General features: G+C 36.1%; 1 protein-coding gene across 4 annotated transcripts in view; it reads right to left on the reverse strand.

Moving 5' to 3' along the window:
- WWOX (WW domain containing oxidoreductase) overlaps positions 1–22,117 on the reverse strand; it is a 524,293-nt gene that overhangs the window by 319,212 nt on the left and 182,964 nt on the right. The window contains exon 9 of one of the 4 annotated variants that reach the window (XM_086757957.1): positions 6,823–7,048. The exons of the other annotated variants lie outside the window; for them this stretch is intronic. Within the exon in view, the coding sequence (XP_086614083.1) occupies positions 7,034–7,048 (15 nt within the window). The 3' untranslated portion in view covers positions 6,823–7,033. Of the gene's footprint in view, positions 1–6,822; positions 7,049–22,117 lie in introns of those variants that run through there. 4 annotated transcript variants of the gene reach the window in all.

Raw genomic sequence — 22,117 nt, forward strand, 5'->3', positions numbered from 1 at the left:
AATTGTTGAAGAAGGGAAAGGAAAAAGCAATTGGTTCATAAATACCTTGAATTTCTATTGTTTATACAACTGCATTTAGATGAAGGTATACATACAGAAAGACACACAGGTCTTTATTTCTCCTTAATTGGCTTCACTTCTCTCTAAGGACTCTTTTAATATATAAAAATTGTAGCATTTTACTGTTAAATTTGCATCAACCTAAATGAATAGGTTAGCATTACATTTTTCTGTCACTATAATTTATGAATACCAAAATGTTGAATTATAAGGCACACAGTTGTTGATCATTTTATTTATAATACAGTACTTTTGCATCTTTTGTTCTGTCCTTTGTTTTGACTCCCTGTCCACATTTCAGAGGGCCTGTTTTACACGAGGGTTTTTAGGAAAACAAATGCAACTGGCTGACCTCTGGTCTCAGATACAAACTATAGCTTCCAAGATATGGTTCATACCAGCCACAAATCAGCTATAATAGGGGGACATGCTGTTTAATAAGACTTGTTAAGGATCCTTTGAATTACACATCTACAGACTTGAAATACTGATGGAGCACAGTTACCTCTGTGGCTCTTACGGTAATTTCCTCTGACAACAAGGGAAGTTATACCCAATCACAAACAAAAAATCATAGTGCTACCCTGAGGGATAGAAACTTTTGGGGGATAAACCAGCTTTTTAACTTGACTTCTACCATGCTTTCTCAGACAAAAAGATTAAAATCTGGCCCCTTGTACTGATTATGTTAGAGTACTGCCCTTAGGAGAATGGAAAAGCATTAGAAATGAGTGAGTCAGTATGTGTTCTGGCCACAGCAATGAACTCCTGCATGCAGATACATACTGGGATAAGTGAAAAACACTTGGACATTTCCCTTGATGTTAAGATTTGCTATAGCCTGGCCTTTTCTGCAGAAGTTTGTTTGAAGAACGAAAGGATAGAGGAGGTGCATTTATAAGGTTCTTCAAGATTACTCTGATTACTTCCTCCCTTTCAGACGTAGAGTATATGAAGCCTCTTTAAAAAATTCATACAGTAGAATCATTCTATGCAACTTTAAGAAGAAAACTGTCAGACAGCATTCCCAATTCAATATTACATTGTGCTTCAAGAAAAGATTTCCATATATTCTAGATTAAAAAAAGTCTCATAAATAAATGATAATCCATTCCTTGCACTGAAGAATGAAAAATAATTTTCTGTTTGCATTTTATTCTGCAGAGTAAAATTTAATCTCTATTTTAATACTGTCTTTGGATATACAGAGAAGTTAATAGATGTAATCTTATGAAAACTGACTTTTTTTTTACACAGTTAAAATATTTCTATTGGTGTTTATCTAGAAATCTTACTTTTATGAGTGCTGGAATATATCACATATCGATAACTTAAACACAGTATTTCAAACAAATAATGATCATGTTTTTTTTTTTAAAAAAAAGAAGGGAGAAAATCCAGGTCTTTAACACTAAGCAGCATAGAAACAATGATGAAGAAAAGGGAAACGCCTAAGAGGTTGCTACATCTGGCCACAGATCAACAGAAAACTGTTAGTAATTTTATAGAATTTGTTGTAACGACTTATATATATTTTACATAAACCTAAAATAATATAAACATACATTATATACATGTGCATATTTGTAAATAAAGTTACATTTTAGGACAGTAATGTGATGTATTAGTGTTGCACAGAATATAAATAATATAGCACAAACCACCTATACCTAAATTCACTGGCAAGATTAAAAGTACACTGAGCTTCTTTTAACTAATACAAGAAAATCAAATAAAATGTTGGTTCTCATAGAACAACTTCTTAACATCCTGAACTTTTTGAAAAACTGATAAAATAAATTTCCCTCATAATGTTTAATTTGCCAGGGGGGAAAAAACAAAAGCAAAAAACAACTACATAATTCATAACAGAACATTCTGATTTTGGCTCTTGTGCAGAAAACAAGGTTAGATTCACAATTCTGTCAGAGAGGCATCTTCCTCTTACTTGTGATGTGGGAGTAACCTGGTTTAATTCCCTTCTCTGCCTGGGGGGACCGGAGCACATGGCCTGTCTCTGGTTGATAGCAGTGCGGTGGCTGAGGGCCACTCACTTCTCTCCTTGATACAATTCCACTTTCTCTGAGTAATTAAAGTTTCACTGAAGCAAGTACTGAAACCCCAGTGGCCCACTTCCCAGGTAACAGCCACAATCACCAGCCCAAAGGGTCATTCTCACTTATGCTATTTCTCAATTAGTAGTTACTCCATACAAGATAAAACAGGATGGAAATGCAGTCCTATTGCTAAAACGCTATTTTGGCACAGCCATTTAGAGACTTTTCTGGGAGGGGCAGGCTGCAAGACAGAAATTGTGAACCTGAGATAGCAGCTGAGATGTAGGGAATAACTGAGTAGTCAGTGTGACAAGAGAACGAAAGCAATTCCCTGCCCTGCTAGTAACCCGGGAGTATTTCTCTGACAATCTACCTCTGATGTGTGAGCAGTTCCGGGGTCACTGAAAATATGGTGGTTCCTTCCATTCCAGAATAATTTACTCTCTTTAAACATATTCACTTGCTGTGAAAGCCTTGCCATCAGTTACTTCTACCGCTGTCAAAGGAAAGAGTCGCACTGTCCCATACCTCTTATATGGGAGCCTGCATTATGTTTCTTCCAGTCAGAGTAACTACAGGTTGAGGAAGCTGCAAAGATGTCCCAAAAACTTAGAAATTCTATCATGCCCATTTTCTAGTCTGAGATTTGGCCCTATAAATGACCTCCAGTAAAATACAAAGATAGGTATGTGTATCTTTCAAGCTGTGACAGTACTACATAAACATTTATCTAACCAGGAACCACATCAGGAAAATATTAGGAAAAAACCACGTAATTAACTCAAACAGGATGCTGTCAGTATGCAAATGTAACAGCAAGATACTTTTATGTGACTTGCATACAGCTATAAGAACATTTTCAAAAGTGTGAAAATTCTTTCTAAAATGGCACAAAAGTACCACATTTTACATGGGAATTCTCACTAATGGAATTACTCTCACCACTGCAGGAAGTTGTAATTTTCCTGCTCACTGGAACCTTAATAAAAGTGCTCCATTTTGTCCCCAATTGTGATTAATCAGTGTGGTACTGTGAATGGCAGCAATTCCTTCTCAAACACGGCAATTTTCAAAATTTGGCAAAGTGTACACGTTATGCAAATTACTTCATAATTGCACTGTGTGCTAAAAGAAAGGAACGGAACTCCAGGCAGAAAAAACAATAAGCCTTTCTGCAGGAGAAGTAGCATCCTGGCCAACACCGGGAACGGGCAAACACCACAACTGCATACGGCAGCAGCCAGCTGAGGACACCGAACCCTTGTTTCTGCCCCCCTGTTTGCAGCACTCAAAAGCCAGTCACCATTACCACCGACATTGCAGGAGGATAGGTGGGACAGAGGATCTCGGTGAAGTGGTGGTGGATACATTGGGCAGGGAGACTTGGTGGAGGTCCCAGTACATCCCTGTTGTTACCAACAGCTCCTCTCCATCCCAATCCCAAATCAGCTGGAGCAAGCCAGCCCAGCGTTCTGCAAGTCTCACCCCAGCCCAAGCCCTTCTCTGTACCAGTCCTTCACTGGGGCAGAAGGGCAGCTCTCAGCCGCGTTTTTTCTGTGCGTTGTTGGGAAGCTTTGAGCAGGCTCTAACCAAACCTAAATGGCTTCAGAAACATTTGAGAAGTACTGCTGCAATGTCTGCACACAGCTAACCCTTTACGAAACTTGTATCAACACATACCTCGCTGATAAACAAAGTGTGCTGTAAAAAAAAAGGAAAAAAAAAAAAAAAAAAGGAAAAATTGTTGCTTACATAACGAATATACCAAAGGCAAATATTTCCACTGCTTCTAATAAACACATGATATTTCTGTTTAATGTTACAAATTTTCAAAGCTGCACAAGTCAGAAAAGCTGCACTGTCACTGCGTTATTAATTCTGTAAACACAATAAAAATAACCTTATATTGTTCTTATTATTAAAATATAAAATAGTATTCAGAGATGTGCTGTATCTTCTGACTATCAGAAGCACCATTTTGCAATGCTCTCTTGTCCCTAGTGTAGCTGAATTGTACAAAGATCCTGGTAAGCGTAATGGGCCATTCATACTGAAAATAAGACACAAAAACCTCATTGCAACAGCATCTACTAAGTGACAGTATCATCATATGGTCCAACTTGGATTACTGATCTGTCCCTGGAATGTAGCATTTTTCCGAACAGGAATAACAGCTTTCCTGGTTTGGTTTTTTTTTTTAGCTGATAGAGAATGACAACAGTTACTAGATCTCCAGTGTAAACACAACATTGTTTTTGACAAAGCTTATTTGAAACTGGCCCTTAGATTTTAAAATAAGGAAGTTTATTATATACTTATCGAAATCAGTATCTGACAATAATAGCATTTACCCATTCATTTTCTACCTCTCGTTTCTGAGAGCCTGAAAGTTCTCTTTCAGAAATGTGGAAATATTCATTTTGGGCTGCACTAAAACGTGGTTATTAAGCAACTCTTCCTATTTTGTATTTTTTAATAACAGTAAATTTCCAAGGTCTGTAGCATGCGTTGTGAACGTTTCTCAAAAGAGGGTTTCTGATCATTACTTCGGGTTAAAATGACTTACCATGCAGCCATCTGGTCGCCCGCATTAGTACACACTTCAGAAATCCACAAACATTTTAGGATGGCACTCTCCACCGTGCTCTAAGTGCAGCGATGGTAGCACGCACCCAAGTACAGTATGTAAATAAGACAAAGACTAATAATGCCTTCAATCCTTCGAGCACAAAGGCTGCTGTAGTATGTAACATAGCAACACATTTTCCATTACACCCTAAGATTAATAAGCCTTATGGAGACCTGGAAAATCTGACAGAAAACAAGGACAATACAATGTTCATTTCTGTTTCATTAAACACGGGATGAGCTGATGGATCTCTCCACACTTTGTCACTCCGCACTGTTAATGGCTCTTTGACATTATTATTCACCACGGGTGAGATTGTGTAACCTCTCCTCACATTGGTGAGCATTTACCAAAGTAGTCCCACTGGCAACTGCTTCAGAGAGGTTACCTGAAGCATATGGTACTTCTCAGCTCAACTGAGAGTGCCTGAATCTGACCATAAAAAAGTGTTTGTGAAGGATTTTAGCAATGTGCAGATAGCTGGTGAAGGGCACTTCAGCGGATACAAAGGTTTAATGCAGCAGTTAAAAACTCTGTTTCCTAGCAGGCTAAATAGTTGAGTGACACTTTTTCATCTTCTTTATATTTATCTGCATATTTTTTAAGTTTGATGTAAGTTTTGCAACGTTACCTTTTGAAAGCAAACAAATAAAATAGCTGGAACAGGGACCCTGTGAGGAACAGGACCACAACACAGGCAGCCAGAAGGTGCCCGCACAGGCCCAACACCTCCCTGCAGGTATGACACACAGTGTGAAAAGCCTTGGGAGAGACAAAATGATTTCAACACAACAAAGTGTATTCTTTTTTTCTTAGTTATGTAATCAGAGTTGTATTTGCTGTAGTGTAGTCATAGAACACAGTCATACTTGGCATTACCTTTCTTTTATAACTGAATTGGAAAATAAACAGCAGTGCTGAACACAACAGCGAACATCCCAGTAGCAAACAAGGAATTAACCATTTTTGCGTATCTTCCCTATTTTCATCTTTCTTCTTACTCAACATGCTCTCCTTTGTGAAACTCAGAGCATTACAGAAATACGAGTAAACACGACTGTCCTTATTCTACAAATAGTCTAAATAGGCACAAAAATACAAACCAGCTTTTAGAAGAGAGATGCTGGACGGATCTTTCCCCTTAAGAAATCAAATTTTGTTTCCAGCTCACCTTGAGTTTATACTGACTTACCTTTTTCCACATGAAAATCTGACCTGTGCACAATTCACCCTGAACCAAATCTAATTCAAACAAAGACGCAAACAAAAATATTTCTCATTGCATATGTTCAAAGTGGCACTTGCTCAAAGCTGCTCACTGTCATGTCTACTTTTCTCTGTGATCTGTTTCTTGGACCTTTTCATTATTTCTTCCACTGCTACGTAATAACTATGCAGAGCTGCTAGACATCTTTCTGCACCAATCTACCTACTTTTAAGATCACTACACACCAATTTTTTTTTATTTTAATTTGGCAACTAATAAAGAAAAATACCCATATAGTCCTTAAAAACACGACACAGGGGAGGGGGGCGTTGCAGTCACACAGAAATTATAAAACTTTGTAACAGTGAAAGTGAGTAGTGATGCCCATGTGCTCCTCACAACAGTTTGCACGCGCAAACCCTCATGTCTGAACTCAGATGGCCATGCGGCTTTTCTGTCCAACTGTAAGTGAACAGCAAAGACTGAGAATTTCATATAATAGAGATCAATACATAAGTTACAAAACAATAACAAAGGACATACATCCAATAAATACAATTAATGAACCAGATTTAGAAAATGACTATCTGCCTGTAGATATTTTACAAATAGGAAAATGGATTATTATGTAAAGATAAATCACTGCAGATTATGTGTTCAGTTACAGTTTCAGGTTAAAATAGCAAAATTAATATCACAAAGCATTCCAATTCGTATCAGGAAACATATTTTAAAGAAAGCTTTGGCAAAGTGCTGTATAAATTATATGTTCAAAATTATAAATTAGATTTCCCCAGATAATCATGGTGATCCTGTAAATAGCTCCAGAAATAACTCTGGGTAAGTGATTAGCTTTCTAAAGACTTATGAGATGACTTGAAAACAAGAATTTTTATACACAATACAATTTATTATATGAGGACTGCTGCATGAGTTGTATTACAAATTTTGAGTAGAATCTTGAGTGGACACTGTAACCATTGTGGGAGACACATGGGAGACAGCCTTTTCGCTACAGCCCAGACAGAGATGTCCTTTAAAAAGCTGAGATGGAAGCAAAACCTTAAAGGTTTAACTAAGTCAGATGCTTGAAACCTAGAAAACAAATGGCAGCATGTCAGGAAATTCAAGTTACTGAAATGAAAACATGGCATACACTGAAGACAGTCAATTCTGTGTACATTGAAGGTATCTGGGATTCCTCAGATACATCTAAACCAACTTGATTTTGGTGAGCAACAGTATTAATCAAAGCACAAAAAAGACTCAAGTCGATTGGATAGAGCTGTCAGGAAACAAACACAATGTGCCTAAACATCTGTTTTGGAAATGTTTAGTCTTCCGTAGTACTGTTCTAAAAGATAAATTTATCTGCCGAGGACTGAGACAGAAGGGGTAAGCAGTCAGATACATCACAAATCCCAAACAACACAAAACCTCCAGTCCAGAGTTTTCAGCCGTGAGACACATTCCCACAATGAAAATGCAAAAAGTGGAAGGTTTTCCTTACATGTAGGTCTTGAGTACAGTGGATGATAAGCAAATTTGCTTATCATGATATTGTCACAGCGAAAAAGCATGATGCAAGCCCACCCCTCTTCTCTGTGTGTGTGTGTATGTATCAAACCACTTTACAGACGTGCACTCGCACATCTATCTTTGTCTCCTGTATTTGCAAACTAATTCCCTACAGAATGTGAACAAGATTGCTCATGTACCATAATTTCCCAGAGAAAGAAAAAAACATCTTTTACAAGTGTCTTTGTTACTAATGCTACTTAAAGAAACATTCATTTCGACGTCACTAATTTCACTGAAGCGCCACAATATCAACCTTCTGAAGAGAGAACAATATAACAATGTAGACTCAAGTGACAGCTGAAGAATTGGGGTGATCTGCAAGAAACAGCACAAACTGAGTAAAGAGAAAAGCGGGTGGATTAGTACCACATTCCTGTATGCTTGGGGTCACGAAGATGAATGTGCGTGTGAGTCTTTTGTCCGTTTGTGCTATAATTTCACACACTAAGAACAAAATTGTGTTCTCTGATATGCTCACAGAAGTCCCTCTGGAATCAGTGAGAATTACACGCCTGCATCTAAGGGCAGAATTTGGCCCTAAGTCATTAGTTAGAAATCTCTGCTGAAACCTGACAGAGAACAGGGGGTTTCAGAGGACGATGAGGATCAAACTGATGTAGCACGCTCAGAGATTTACTCTCACAGGAGACCATCAAATACTCAGACATTCCAAAACCCCATCTGTAAAGATAAAAATCTTTACAAGACTAACACAATGTATTCGTAGAAGCTCCTTTCAGTTAAAATAGACTTAAGCAGCATCAAAAACAGTGGCAATGTAATCAAATGAAAGTTTAGAGGAGAAAAATAGCCCAAGATTCTCAGATCTATATAGAAGAGCACACCAACTACTAACAACCATTTCTCACGGAAAGACAAACTCAGTGAAAGAAAAATAACTTCAATACAACTACTGCATGTAAGGCGCCCATGCTCACAGGCGGCCTTAAATCTGTTGAAGAACTGTTCTGTCCTCAGCTAAAGGATAAGATAATTAAGTCATTTTACCAAAATTTCCTGCTACTTTAGAAGATTTTTGAGGTGTGTGTACATATATATATATGCATCTGTGTATTTAAACGTATGTGTAGATATGTTTTAGTGTTATTTCTTACTTTCTGTTCTGAAACAACTGCCTATGCATTAATGAAGGCCATTTTAGTTGTTCATATTAAGATCTCATATCTATTATTTATTTTGAGCTTTAAGTGAGCAGTTGATGCGAAAATAATTACAAACATCATTCTGCATCAAATGCTTTTGAATTTTTAACAGTAGTATTTAGCAATATTATTTGTGTCCAGTCCTACTTCAGACAAATGATTCACTTCTATGGTAACTACAGACTGGTTTATCTTAGATATTTCCTGGGCACTTACAGTACTCTGATTTTAAAAAACAAATTGTGCTTCTCATCAACTGTAGTGCTAAAATTTTTCTTTTGTTTTGATCAAGGACTGACAATACACCAATTCATACTGACTGCAAAGTAACAGCTTAAAAAAAATCCACACTATTTAATTCCAAACTCCACTGTATGTGTTGCAGGATAGGCTGGCATTTGCTGTTAAAGCAGAAAATTACAAGAAAGGCCTAATTGACCCTCTTGTGTCTTTGAAAAATCCTGTCTGTTGTCTCTAATTGACCCTCTAGATACCTTTATGGAACAATGAATGAATCCTCAGTAAATAATGGACGGTGATGATTAATAGCCATGGTTTGGCCGGACCTCTGGCTCATGGAATTGTGCTACTGAACATTTCTTTTGTTTTTGTTTTTTTTTTACCATCACAGTTCTCTGTACTTCATAAACAAACTATTTAGCGCTAACAAATATCCTGCTGTAAATAACATTAAAAGTCTGATAAAATTAAATGTTACCTGATATAATGGAATGAAAAAGAGAATTATTGGCATTATTCAAAATAGCTTTCCATCACCACCTTTTTCATGTTTCACTAACATGTCATCATATATTCATATGCTTGATTTAGAAAGAAAAAAAGTTTACCATAATGGTTCCCCTCAGAAGACATAATTTATTTCTTTACTATGCACTGTAGTCAATAATAACAATATCATATTTCTTTCTCTTGACTCTTCATTGCAATAAAAATCTATGATACTAAAATACTTCTAGATTTGGTTTCATTATAATGCTGTCAGAAAACATTATGAAAAGATCTCCAAATGTCTCTTTTCTTATTTAATAACTCTAATGTCTAATGTTTTCAGGCTTGTCAAATTATAAACACAATTATGTTAAGTTACACCATTACTCTGAAATACCACAAAGAAATCTTGCTGTGTTTTGAAAATAATATTTACAACTTAGTAAAACAACTGGCTCAATGCCAGTCCAAGAAATCACATGCAGCAATGAACGTTCACATACATCATTTCCTACAGCACAATGAGATTTGGTGATGCCATTGAAAATCACTTTCTAAAATTCAACATCACATACTGAATGTCAAGAAAATAAAGGACAAATCAACATGTTCTTGCAATATACATATCTAAAAAAACAGGAAGTTCAAATAAATTCACTTTTTCAGATTTAAGAAATATAACAAAGATAAGCACTCTTCTTTAAATGTGAGAAACACCAGCACAGAGCGTGTAAGTTGATTCAGATAGCTGATCCTGAGAAAGTAGTTTAAGCTCAACCTTTCAAAAACAACCAACTAGGAAAGTTCCACAAGATTTCAAACAAAAAGCAGCATTCCAAGTCTCCCAGTTCACATTTATCTAGTTTTGTACACCCTAAAATCTCTTAGGTACAAGCTGGGACTTGTTGGCCTGTTTATGAACCGTTTATAACATGGAAGATAAACGTAGGACCTGAGGTTCATTAAGCAGCTTTGAACTCTTCTTAACAACACTCAGAGAACTTAAGTAAATACCACCATAATTTTATCATGGGAAAACTGACTTGACCAAAGTCACAGAGAATATCTGCAAATTTAGCCTTTAGCTAACTCCAGATTATCTAGAAAAAATTGGTATTTTAATCCAATAGCAACAGTTTTCACAGCAGGTACCTCAATTCATTGAAACTAAATTGAAATATGACAAAAGTTCCTTTTAACGCTAAGATTGATACAATATATATTTAATCATGAAAACAAATCTTTGCTTACTGAAATCTGCCCTTCTCTTTAATGCAGTTTAGTTTCTTACAGGCATTTCTCCTGATCTCCCAGGAGAAGATGTTTCTCACTGCTGATTCACTGACAGTTGCCCCAGTAAAAATGTGAATGCCTTAAGAAAGATTATACAATTTGGGCAAGTAAAGTTTGATGATGGCTGTACTAAACTGCCTGCAAATAAGCAATAACTATGGGGAGAGATTAACCAGGAAGCAAGAATATTTCCTAAGTTCATTGATTTTGTGGAGGTGCAGCATCCTTCAGAGAATGATCTAAATAAGTACTTGAAGTCAACCTATTATTGGTGTTTCAATAAGCAGCAATTTCATACAGTATTTTAACATGTTTCTAAGTGTTATATATATATATCACTTCCCAAATTTCACAGAGTCACAGAATCGTTGAGGTTGGAAGAGACCTTTGGAGATCATCTAGTCCACAGTGCTCAGAGCAGGGTCACTGAAGCAGGTTGCTCAGGACCACGTCCAGTTTGGTTTTGAATGTCTACAAGGACAGAGATTCCACAACCTGCCCAGAAAACTTGTTCCAAGGTTTACTGACCCTCAGAGTAAAAAGTTGGTTTTCCTAATGTTTAAACGAAATTTTGTGTTGTTTCATTTTGCATCCATTTCCTCTTGTCCTGTCACTAGACACCACTGAGAAGAGTCAGGCTCTGTTTTTACTAACACTGTAATATTTTTTACAGTTTAAATTTCATCCAATAGAAATCTAAGCATAAGTTAAAGATGTATATATGACCTTACATCCAAATAAAAGTAATTTATTCGCACACAATTGTCCAATTTACATGTCCAAGAGCAGTAGTCACTAATGGAAAATAAATGTACAGTTTTCACACGCAAATCTGAGAAGAACTTACTTCAGACCCTCAAACCTGTGTTCTGAAACGCCCTACGCTCCATGTTAGTGGGCTTGTGCAAACAGTAAAATGTGACTGTGTGGTTCAGTATATAAATACAAACACAAATACTGTGTTTGTTTGTGCCACCATTATAAATGACGCTCATTACCCACTACCAGCAGGTGTAATCTTTAACTGTGTTGTGTGTGCTCTGTGCCTGGAATACAAGGCCCACCAGTTGCTTTTGTGGTTACTATTAGTGGTATAAAAACCAGAGAAGTTAATGTCCTCGTTTGGCTAACAGTAAATATTTGATGTGAAATTATGTAAAAATATACTTAATCAAAATACAAATAGAATTATGCAAATGTATTTACAACTACTTTAAAAGTTCTTATTTATTATGATTGAGATACAGTGGAAGATATATTCTCTAAGGGGATCTTTATGAGAGTAGGTAGATTCATATAAATCACAACACAATTTACAGTAGGAAGTCATTTGTCTAAATAGTAGAAAACAGTAACCTTTGTACAACTGGGGTTAAACTAATTCTGCTTTAATGAAAAGCAAAATTTACATACAGTTTCGTTACCACAATAAATAGGGGTCTTAGTCTCTTTCACAGTCATTCCCATTGTGCTTCCACAGCCTCATCTGCTTCCACTAAAATCACACGATAAAACACATTTTTCTTCTCATATCAGAGAGAATACAGCAATTCATCCATTAGGTCTGTTTTGGTGCACAAAGATCATAGAGTGCTATAGATGCTTATACTTCAAGAAATTTTTTGTTCTCAACAGCCTATACTAAGCCCAAACATTAGAAACGTGATTTAATTAGAAACTTGACTGCTAAAATACCACATATTGTTTTAGTTATAAGCCTGAACACAGAAATGAAAACTGATTATTTCTCTTCAGCTTTTAAAAATATGTATTTAGCTCCAACTATTCTCTCAGAAACATAACGTGGCATATGCACAAATGTTTTCATAGTCCGTAACCCAGAACAGTCATAAATGGATTTCCAGGACTGAAGACTCAATGGTATAATTTTTATCCATCTCTTAAATTAAACGTTGTTACTTATGGTGATGATGGTGAAATAGTCTCTAGTTCAGGATGTCTGACACTTCCCATTTCAAGGGTTCAGTACAGTTGCTCATAACTTTAGCAAGCTTTAATTGTTCTCACTGAAGTTTCCTATTACAGATGTCCATGTGGGGCACAGTTTACATGGGAAAGTTCAGCAAACGTGCTTTCATAATTTCCAAAAAGCCAACAAAGGAGACATACATCATTTTCAGAAGTTTCAAAAAATTCTTACAAGTGTTTTCTGGGAAACCTCCAAGCCCCTAAGGCAGAGAGGGACCTCATAAGTCACCAATTCCAGCCCAGCATTGCAGGAACAGACCATAGAGCTACTTTTAAGATGTAGTTTGCTAAAGTGACTGCACAGCCGGTGTGGGAAAGCCAGAAGCTCTCTCCCACTACTCTAATATTAAATGCAGGAAATTAGAGCTGTAGCTAAGCCAAGAAAGAGGCAGAGTAAAATAAAAACCAGAACAAAAGTTTTATGGCAAAGAAGAGTGGAACAAAATGTGTAAAAGATTGAAGCTGAAAGAGATAACTTGGGATGGGAAAGGCAGAAAGAAGGAGCTGAGTGAAGACAGGACAAAAGAAGGAAAGATCAGAGTGGGTCTAGGAAAAAGAAATCAGACTTTTGGGGAAAAAGCAGTAAAAAGGGATAGGGAACTTCACTTTATTTTAAAAAACTGGATAGAATACACAATTTAGTTTCTGCACTGTTCTAATTTCACAAATATTTAGAAAATAAATTTAAATGCGTCTATTACATTTAGAAGTGATTAGTTCAGGTCAAAGAACACTGTCAGTAATTCCAATGAAAGAATCCAACACCTACTAATAACTCTAAGGTTTCCAACCCTTCCTTCCATCTTCCTACTTTAATTATTAAAATAATGAAGGAATAAAACAAACCCTGTAAATGTTAGAAAATACCAAATTTAGATTGTTTGTGAAACCTTAATTCATCCCTTGGAGTATGCAGATATGTAGAAAATTTTTAATTACAAGAGAATATGTGACTATATAATTTTTTTCTCTTTTTTTTTTTGTACTAGCCCAGGTGTTTTTAGTTAATTATGCTACTAAACATGTCATCACTCAATATCCTTATCCATGCCTATGTTTCCAGTGGAAACACTAAGAGGATCATATTTAGTGATTATGTTAATATTTCTATCACTTTCTTTTCAGCATGCCACACATTACATAAATCTATACATACTACAGCAGGAAACAAGTTTAATAAATAAGGCCTCTTCAGTCAAACATCATGGACTATCCCCAGATCTCTGCTGCTGCCAAGTGACTGATCTGAGAGATGGACAAAACTAGACACACAAAAGTACAGATACTATGATTAAGGGATGACTCAAATTCCCCTGAACTGCATATCATGACTTAATGCGAAACCCTGATGAGATTAAAGGCAGGAATTACATTATCATGAATATTATAAAAAGTTATATTCTGTTTAAAAGCTTTTGAGTGCAAGTAAGTTGAACAAATACATTAATACAGCTTCCACAGATTCAATCAGGTTGAATGTTACTCAGAATTTATTTTGAAATAAGCTTATCTATCTCATATGTGAAGTACAAGTCTGTTTGTTACTGGCATTAAAGCTATCAGCACGTAGATTTTAATTCTTTCTTAAGTTACATAGAGCTTACACTATCTGCATTGTGCTTCTTTTAATAACAGAAACTTCTCTGAATTACATATGAAACACATCTCAATACAAGTATGAGACACATAGACAGAGATATATACATATATACCTGTTTTGTTGTTCTTTCCTTTTATTATAATTTGAAAAACTCTCTCCTTGTTATAGTGGCACAGTAATGTGGCTGTTGCATCTTATTTCTCAGTATTGAATTAATATACAGGAGTTTGGAGGGCATTTAGTGTTTAATATTATTTCCGTCATATCAGTTGAAAATATGTATAGAAATTATTCAAGTAGTATGTAAAGTTCTTCTATAAAAGATAGTTGTACATTAACTTACAATTAAATGATGGTTTTAATGAAGTTATAGTGTGTGACAGGTTAACGGACTGATGCTGAAAGGCAAGTGTCGAAATGAAGCCAGGACGTTTATTTTCAAACTGACAAATCTTAACTCAACCATAACATATAGTTCCATTAACATTATAGTTATTGCAGAAAATAATTCAGTTGAAGAAAATACGTAATAGACCAAGCTGCCCAACTGTCAGTAGAGCCTATAACCTCACCATAATCCACGAGAGACAAACTGAGCCAATGCCGAAGTGACACAGGTTTTGTTGAAGACTTCGAGAAAGGGCTACAAGCCTAGAACCAACCAGTCAAACACCTACTTTCTCCTGAACAATGTCTTTAATCTTTACTTTTATTTGCTATTCTCAGTACTAAGGTCAAGCTAGCAGTCTTATCATTGCTTAAACACATCACAAACTGCTAATGGGGTCTCGAGTCCTGCTTATTTTTCCCAACTTCTACGGCACAAAGTGGCAGAAAACTGTTAACGTTCGAGTGAGGGATTTCTCTTTTGGAACAGCATCTCCGGATGGTATTAAAGACATCATTCCTACAGCCTCTAGCAAGTTAATATTTTAGGCTGTCAAGATACGATCTTGCTGCTATACACAATTTCACATAAGGGAGTGAGATGTTCAAAAGAGCAAAACTCTTCCCTCAGAAAAAGTCCTTCTATCCAAACTGTTTAAGCATGGGCTAAATATCAGCAAACCACAAAATGTGACAGAATGTCCAGCAGGACATGCAGAGGTGAAACCCAGGATCTTTTTATTGAAGCAAATAATGGCAGAGGACTAAGCTGATGTACTGATTTTCAGCATGGTCAGGAAAACACAAAGAAACAATAGAGGTGAGAAGAATAAACCTGTAGCAATATGAGTTTTTCAGTAATTGGAAACACAACGGACCACTGTAAGGAGATGTGAAATGCTGAAAAGTTTGCCTAAATACATTATTTCATAATAATAAATTATTATTAATAATAAATATTACAATATTATAAAAGTAATGATAGTAATAATAAAAGAAACAGCTCATGGAACCAGTCCTGGGACAGAGACCTCCTCCTTCATGTTATTAGCTCAAATACGCTATGAGTGGCCAGCCACCAAAAGCGATTATCATACAGCAGATGTAATTTTGGTACTGTGAAATGAGTGATGGTCTCCATCCAGCTCCTGCCAGACAGCTTTTCACAGCACTGAAACCAGGCAGGCTCAGGCTGTTGGGGAGGCAGGGAATGGGTATGGAGGCTTTACCCTTTCACCCCTTCAGGTCAGAATGAAATTGCAGTGCTGGGAAGCCTGCACTATGCTTCAAAAATTTATAGCTGTTAAGGCCAAAAGGGGCTCTTTGTGACCATCTAATCTGACCTGCTGCTTAACTCAGACCATAGAATTTCAGCTAGCTACTCCTATCCATAATGCACTTTCTTTTCTCCTCTCTCTACTTCTCTTTCTCAGTCTCTTTTTTCTGTTTTGTTGTTTAAGTACAAGGAAGCTTCAAATTCCCCAGCTGTCAGTTCACCACTTAAAAAAAAAAAAAAAAAAGACTTTGCTTTCTAAAATCAAAACAAGAGCTTGAATGGAAGCAGAACAAGCATTTGCCCTGCTGTCCGTCTTGTTATCAAATCAATGTCACAGATGGGGTAAAAGTAATAGAGATTATATGATCCAAAGCACACTTTAAGTGTCTCAGTGTATGTAAGGCATTAAACACTACAATACAATTTATTTTACCGATTACTTTGAAGTAATTTTCAGTCTACTGCCACCTGATCTCGAAGAGGTTCCTTCACCTGTAACAACTCCAGACACACAGTCACTCAGTAGAGTCATCCAGAGGTGCATTTTCTGGATTACTAACTGTCCGTATATTGCTCACAGGAAAGTTTGCCTTTGCTCACTCAGTTGTTGAAAAAGTCTGTGAAAAAAATTTCTACAGGAAATACAGATGAACCTACTCACTTGTGCAAGTCATGTCAGTAATATATGAGGTATTTGATTAAACAAATAAAACCAAAACCAAAATGAAGCTGCATTAGATGTTTGAGATTCTTGTTTTGGAGGAAAGAACTCCATATATGTAATGACCTTTGTTTTTTTCCATTGAAAAAAAGAAACCAACTGTGTCAACAGCTGTCCCCAGCAGTGAAGAAAATGAAGGAATGCCAAGTGGTCAGGGATGAAGCCAAGAAATCAAATCCCATAATCCAAATTTCTGGCACTGTACAGTCTAAAAAGTGGGCCATATTCATCCCACTTTGCTTCACACACTTAACTAGGGTATGTGAATCACAGATGTGCTGAATTCTCTTTTAGAGACAGAAGAAGACAAAGCCTTTAACTAAGGCCCATCAGTTAAATTTCTAAGAACACATGGAATAAATCATCACCACAGTTCCCATAGCAGGCACTAGTAATTCACTCAAAAGAGCCTGGAGGGTCAGCACACCAGAGACCACTGGGTGGCACTACCAAAGGGTCTTGCAGTAGAACACTTGGGGAAAAAAAAAGTTTTTACTTGTAGCCCTTTCCCTATTCTAATGCTAAACCTTCTACAAGAGAATCTGAAGAGATTTTCCACGTAATTGTCACACCAGTAGTTACTGTTCTTTAGGTACTGTTATTTCCTTCCTTTTTTTTTTTTAAAGCCACTACGAAGACATATCACATTTTAACGAGCAGTCACAAATGAAATCACAAAATACCAAGAAGCAACTCTGCACAACTCAACTGCAAGGTGGAACATGCATGGCAGAACTGATGAATTCCTAACAAAAGGAGAGGCATTTTCTTCATGTTCTTTCCAACTTCCAACTCTGCCTTCACTCGAAACCCAGCCTATCTTTTGAGAGAGTTGCTTAATCTTCTGCAAGTAAAGGCAGGACCCTTGCTAGCTCTACTGCACTCCTTTCCAGCCATGTGTTGTTTCACAAGATGAAGCAGAATGTGGCTTGCAAGAACACAGTGAAACCATAAATATAATGTAGCATAATTGCAAAATGTACAAAGTATAATGATCCGTACAATGTTAAAATGTTAGTAATGTCTCTTTATATTATTTCATCACATGCTAGCTGCTATTTCCTAAAACCTCTTTGAAGGATTAAATAAAAACATATGCTATGAACACCCACTGTGTGCTGTAACAAATCAAAACTAACTTCTTAGTTTGATGAAAGTTTCCACGGTGCTCAGTACTGCAAATTAATGTCACAGTGGTAAACTGCTTTGGAAATAGTGAATGCTGCCTTGATGCCAGTCAGTTTCATATTAGTAATACGAGAAGTCTCTACAGTATTTAGAACTGAAACATAAGTGTCTTCTAAACCTAAATTTTCAGAAATACAGTCATAAAATGCTATCATCAGCTGGGCTGATGGAAAAGTGCAGTAAGACAATAACAGGTTTATATGTGCAAAGTAAACATGTCATTTTCCCCTGGTGTAAACCAGCAAAACCAGAGATGGATAGGACTCCTCATAAGGATTTAACCAGACAGAGGTCTACCAGAAAAGAAACAGTATTTTTCTCTGAAAATGGTGAATTCTAGAAGCAATATTCAGCTAAAGGACTATTTTTCAAAAATAAGTTTTAATAAATATTTTGCATTGTTAAGTGTATTTTTGTTACCAATATTTGATTTAATTATTAATTTACTAAATGCTTGGCCTTACACATGGTCATGACTTCCACAAGCAGACAAATCTTTTGAGTGTTTTTTTTTTCCTTTTAACAGTTTTAAATCTGCATTTCTCCATTTCTGTTAGAGATAGAAATAGAGATGAAAGATTTCAAATTATAGTCTTTCCATCATTGTTCTGAAAATCAACCAAATGCCCCAACCTATCAGTAGCTTCACAGATAAGCAATCCTACTGTTTCCAGTCCTTCTTTGTACAATATCTCCTCCTCCCTAAGTGTTTTACTGGCTTGGTATATTCACTTTTCCTCTGCACTGTAAACCTACTCTTATTAAGTGCCGGCAAAAATTTATGATCATTTAAAAATGAAGTATCTAACATATCAGCAAGTAATATCTTTCTCTACCTTAACCGAGCATCAAATAGGCAGAGGGACAAAGCACAAAGTGTCATAGTCTTCAGCTCACACCTTTCCTCCTTGGAAGTACTGGCCTAGAACAAAGCCTGAAATGGCTTCTAATACACACGGGACACTTTCGTACCCTCACCTAGTCAAGCTTCAGTTGTTCTGTGCCTCATGCCCTCCTTTCACAGCTGCCAATCCTGATTTTTTAAAGCAAGCCTATGCCTTGCTATTGTTTCTAATAACTATGTAGACAGACATCTGCATAAATATGTTATGAAAATTATAATTATCTTCTTCATGATGTGAAATTTAACAAATTATATTTAAAAGTTTCTGGGGTTGCCTGGGTCGCATTGATGCAATCAATCAATGAATCAATAAAAAGAATAAACCAGAAGAAAATAAGCAGAATAATGGTCAAATACCATTGAAGTTTTTCCAAAGGTTTCACTAGAGAGGGAGTTAGATAAACCTAAGAGCTTTTGAGAGCCTCACCCTTTATGCATGATGCTAGCTGACACAAACTACAGTTGAATGAAAAAAAAAAGAAAACAACTGAAATGCCTAGAGTAGAATGGTGGGGGGGTTATGACATTGGGATGAAGAAGTACATCTCGCCATTTTCAGTGTCAGAGTTCAAGTCACTGACAGAGTTTAGGGATGGAAGGATCATAAAAGAGGTCAAGGAACTCCTCAAGATTTTTCATCTTCTATAACCAGCCTGACAATTTTGAAATTTTTTGAGAAATAAGGCTAAAAATGTTTATTGTTAAAGAAATAAATGTGTGTTGCTTAAATACAAGCATTATTTTGAAGTGTAACACATTTTTAGCCTTAACTTACGGCTCAACTATTATGCTCTCTGCATATCATAAACTGGCTTTAATAACCAAACTTACTGATATTCATCATGGTATTTTGGGGATTTTGACACCACTATCGTAATACAGAACAGTTTAATAGTTCTCAGGATATCAGAAATTATTTTCTATTGTTTGAATTTATCACACAGTTTATAGTACACAATATTACAGTATATAATTTTATTGAAAAAAACTTATTTAAAATAATTAAATAAAAAATATTACCTGCTACATTACTACTAGAAGCAAAAAGCTCCAAAGCACTCTTAAAAATGTGTGGGGTTTGTCTCCCTCCTTTCATTTTTAATATGAGTTGTTTTTTGGTTAATTAAAAGTACATAAATTGTTAGGAGTAGTACCTTTGAATAAAGCAAAAGCTAAGATATGACTAACACACCATAACAATTTTCTGCAAGTGGTAAGTCATTTTTTCCTATTTCCCTTCCCAATGGAACAAGAAAAATACAGATTCTTCTACAGACTGCTCACTGGCACGCTGCTTGTCTGATGATGCACTGCTTTGGGTCATTTTCAGAAGCTGCTATTTAAATAGAAAGGAAGAAACAGTAATACGGGAAAAACATGACAAAACAACTTTTCAAGTGTACCTCTCAGGTACGATTCACTTCCAAATGAGCAGAAATAAATAATTCCAGCAATATAGAATCTTATGGCACAGAGGTTTTTTCCATTCTTGCAGATTGGAGAGTAACAAATAAAGAAACCCCTCTAAATTAGGGCTTTAAAAATCCAAGGTTACTATAAAGAAACAAGATTAACTTAATCCCCTAACAATCCAATTTACGACTAGTAAAGGGTTATGAAAAATTCCATCTAGATGTCAAATATAAGGAAACACAAAGTCTTTGGAGACACATAATGATAAACTGCCGATTGAGCAATAAGCTCAGTGAACAGAATGAACAGTTCAAGAGTTCAGAACATGTTCATTTGAAAGGTGTTCAGTTAAAGAGAAGGGCATGCTATAGACAAAGGCACAGAAAGGTCATCATTACAGTCATTTCATCTTCATTACAATGGTGCAGTCATAGCATTGGTGCACACACTTAAGTTCACACTTGCACGTCAATGCACTGCTTTGGAGATGAAACAAAAAATATTTTTAATAGATTAATGAATCCCGGGGGCTACCGGCAGGTATATATGAACTTGCGCTTTATTTATTCTGTTTTGAAAAATAAGTAGGACATAAAGTATCTGTACTTTTTCATAACGTGAGATCAATTAAAAATTGCAATCTATCAAGAATGGTCCCATTCTTCATCAAAAAAGCACAAAGTATGTCCTGAATTGAATGCCTCTACCTGCCAGACTGCAGCCCAGAACTCACTTTTTCAAGCCAGTTGTTATCTCAATGCAGTGGTCTATAATGAGCAGAAGTAAGTAAATGCTTAAAAGGTTTCATAACATAATGAACTCTGGCTTTTGAAATCAAGAGTATCTACTCCTGTTGAAAATTCAGTGGAAAAAAATGGCAGGTTATATTCAATAAACCAAAATAAGATTTGGCTAGGATGTAGAGCAGATAACCCTCCTCTCGAAAACAGACAAGTAATAACTGATGAAGGAAGCCAATATCCTGGTTTTGTATCAGCCCTCATTGAGCACCTGGCATTATGTCTGGATAAAATCACTTCAGCAACAAGCAATAGGTGTTCAGGTCTTCATGGGAAGTGTCCAAACCAAGTACTGACCCGATCAACCCTGTCGGTAAGTGGCAGGCAATCCCAAACACCAGCAGTTCAGCTGCAGGTTAGGGACAAAGACTTAAAAACTTTTTTTGCTTTGGTATTTGCACAGTACTTTTCATTAATAATTAACACGAACTGGAAACCCTGGCACTATCTTGTCTCTGTTTTCTAATCCTCCAGAATGCAAACAGACAGGATTTTTTTCACAAGACCATTAAGACGAATACAAACTAGAATATTTTACATTTTATATTTACCTACATATTTTTAAATAAAGCAATCTAAGATTGTCTTGCACCAATACATATGCATACTACAGACAGACACATTTAGAAAAACATTTATTTATCTCAGATAGAACCTCAATTTTAGACAGCGGCACGGGGGCAGGACAGTAATTCTGTATCATAACCGTGTTAGAATTTGGCCCACAGTAACCCTTAACATAACTTGCAGGTTACTGTTCAGCAGTTACTGAACATTTTGCAATTAAGTATAATTCCCACAAACTTTGGTATCAATTGTAGATGATCTGCATATTTCAAAATAAAAGCCAAATCTGGTATGAAAAAAAATCCGCTGTTTAGACAATATCAAGAAGTATAGTCATTTTGTCAGCTTGATGCCCAAGCTCTAACTTACACACAAATACTGTGGATGCCTCTTGGATGCTTACGCAAATCCTAAGATTATACACTTCCAATAGAAGCTAGGAAAATTATATTTAAAATACCATTTATTGGATGTTATTTGCAATATTTATATATTTCATTGTAAAATGTCATTTTATTGAAAGGGGATTTTGAAGATTTTAAAACTGCTAAAG

The sequence above is a fragment of the Chlamydotis macqueenii genome, chromosome 13 (genome assembly GCF_036417535.1).
Source record: "Chlamydotis macqueenii isolate bChlMac1 chromosome 13, bChlMac1.mat, whole genome shotgun sequence".
NCBI lineage: Eukaryota > Metazoa > Chordata > Aves > Otidiformes > Otididae > Chlamydotis > Chlamydotis macqueenii.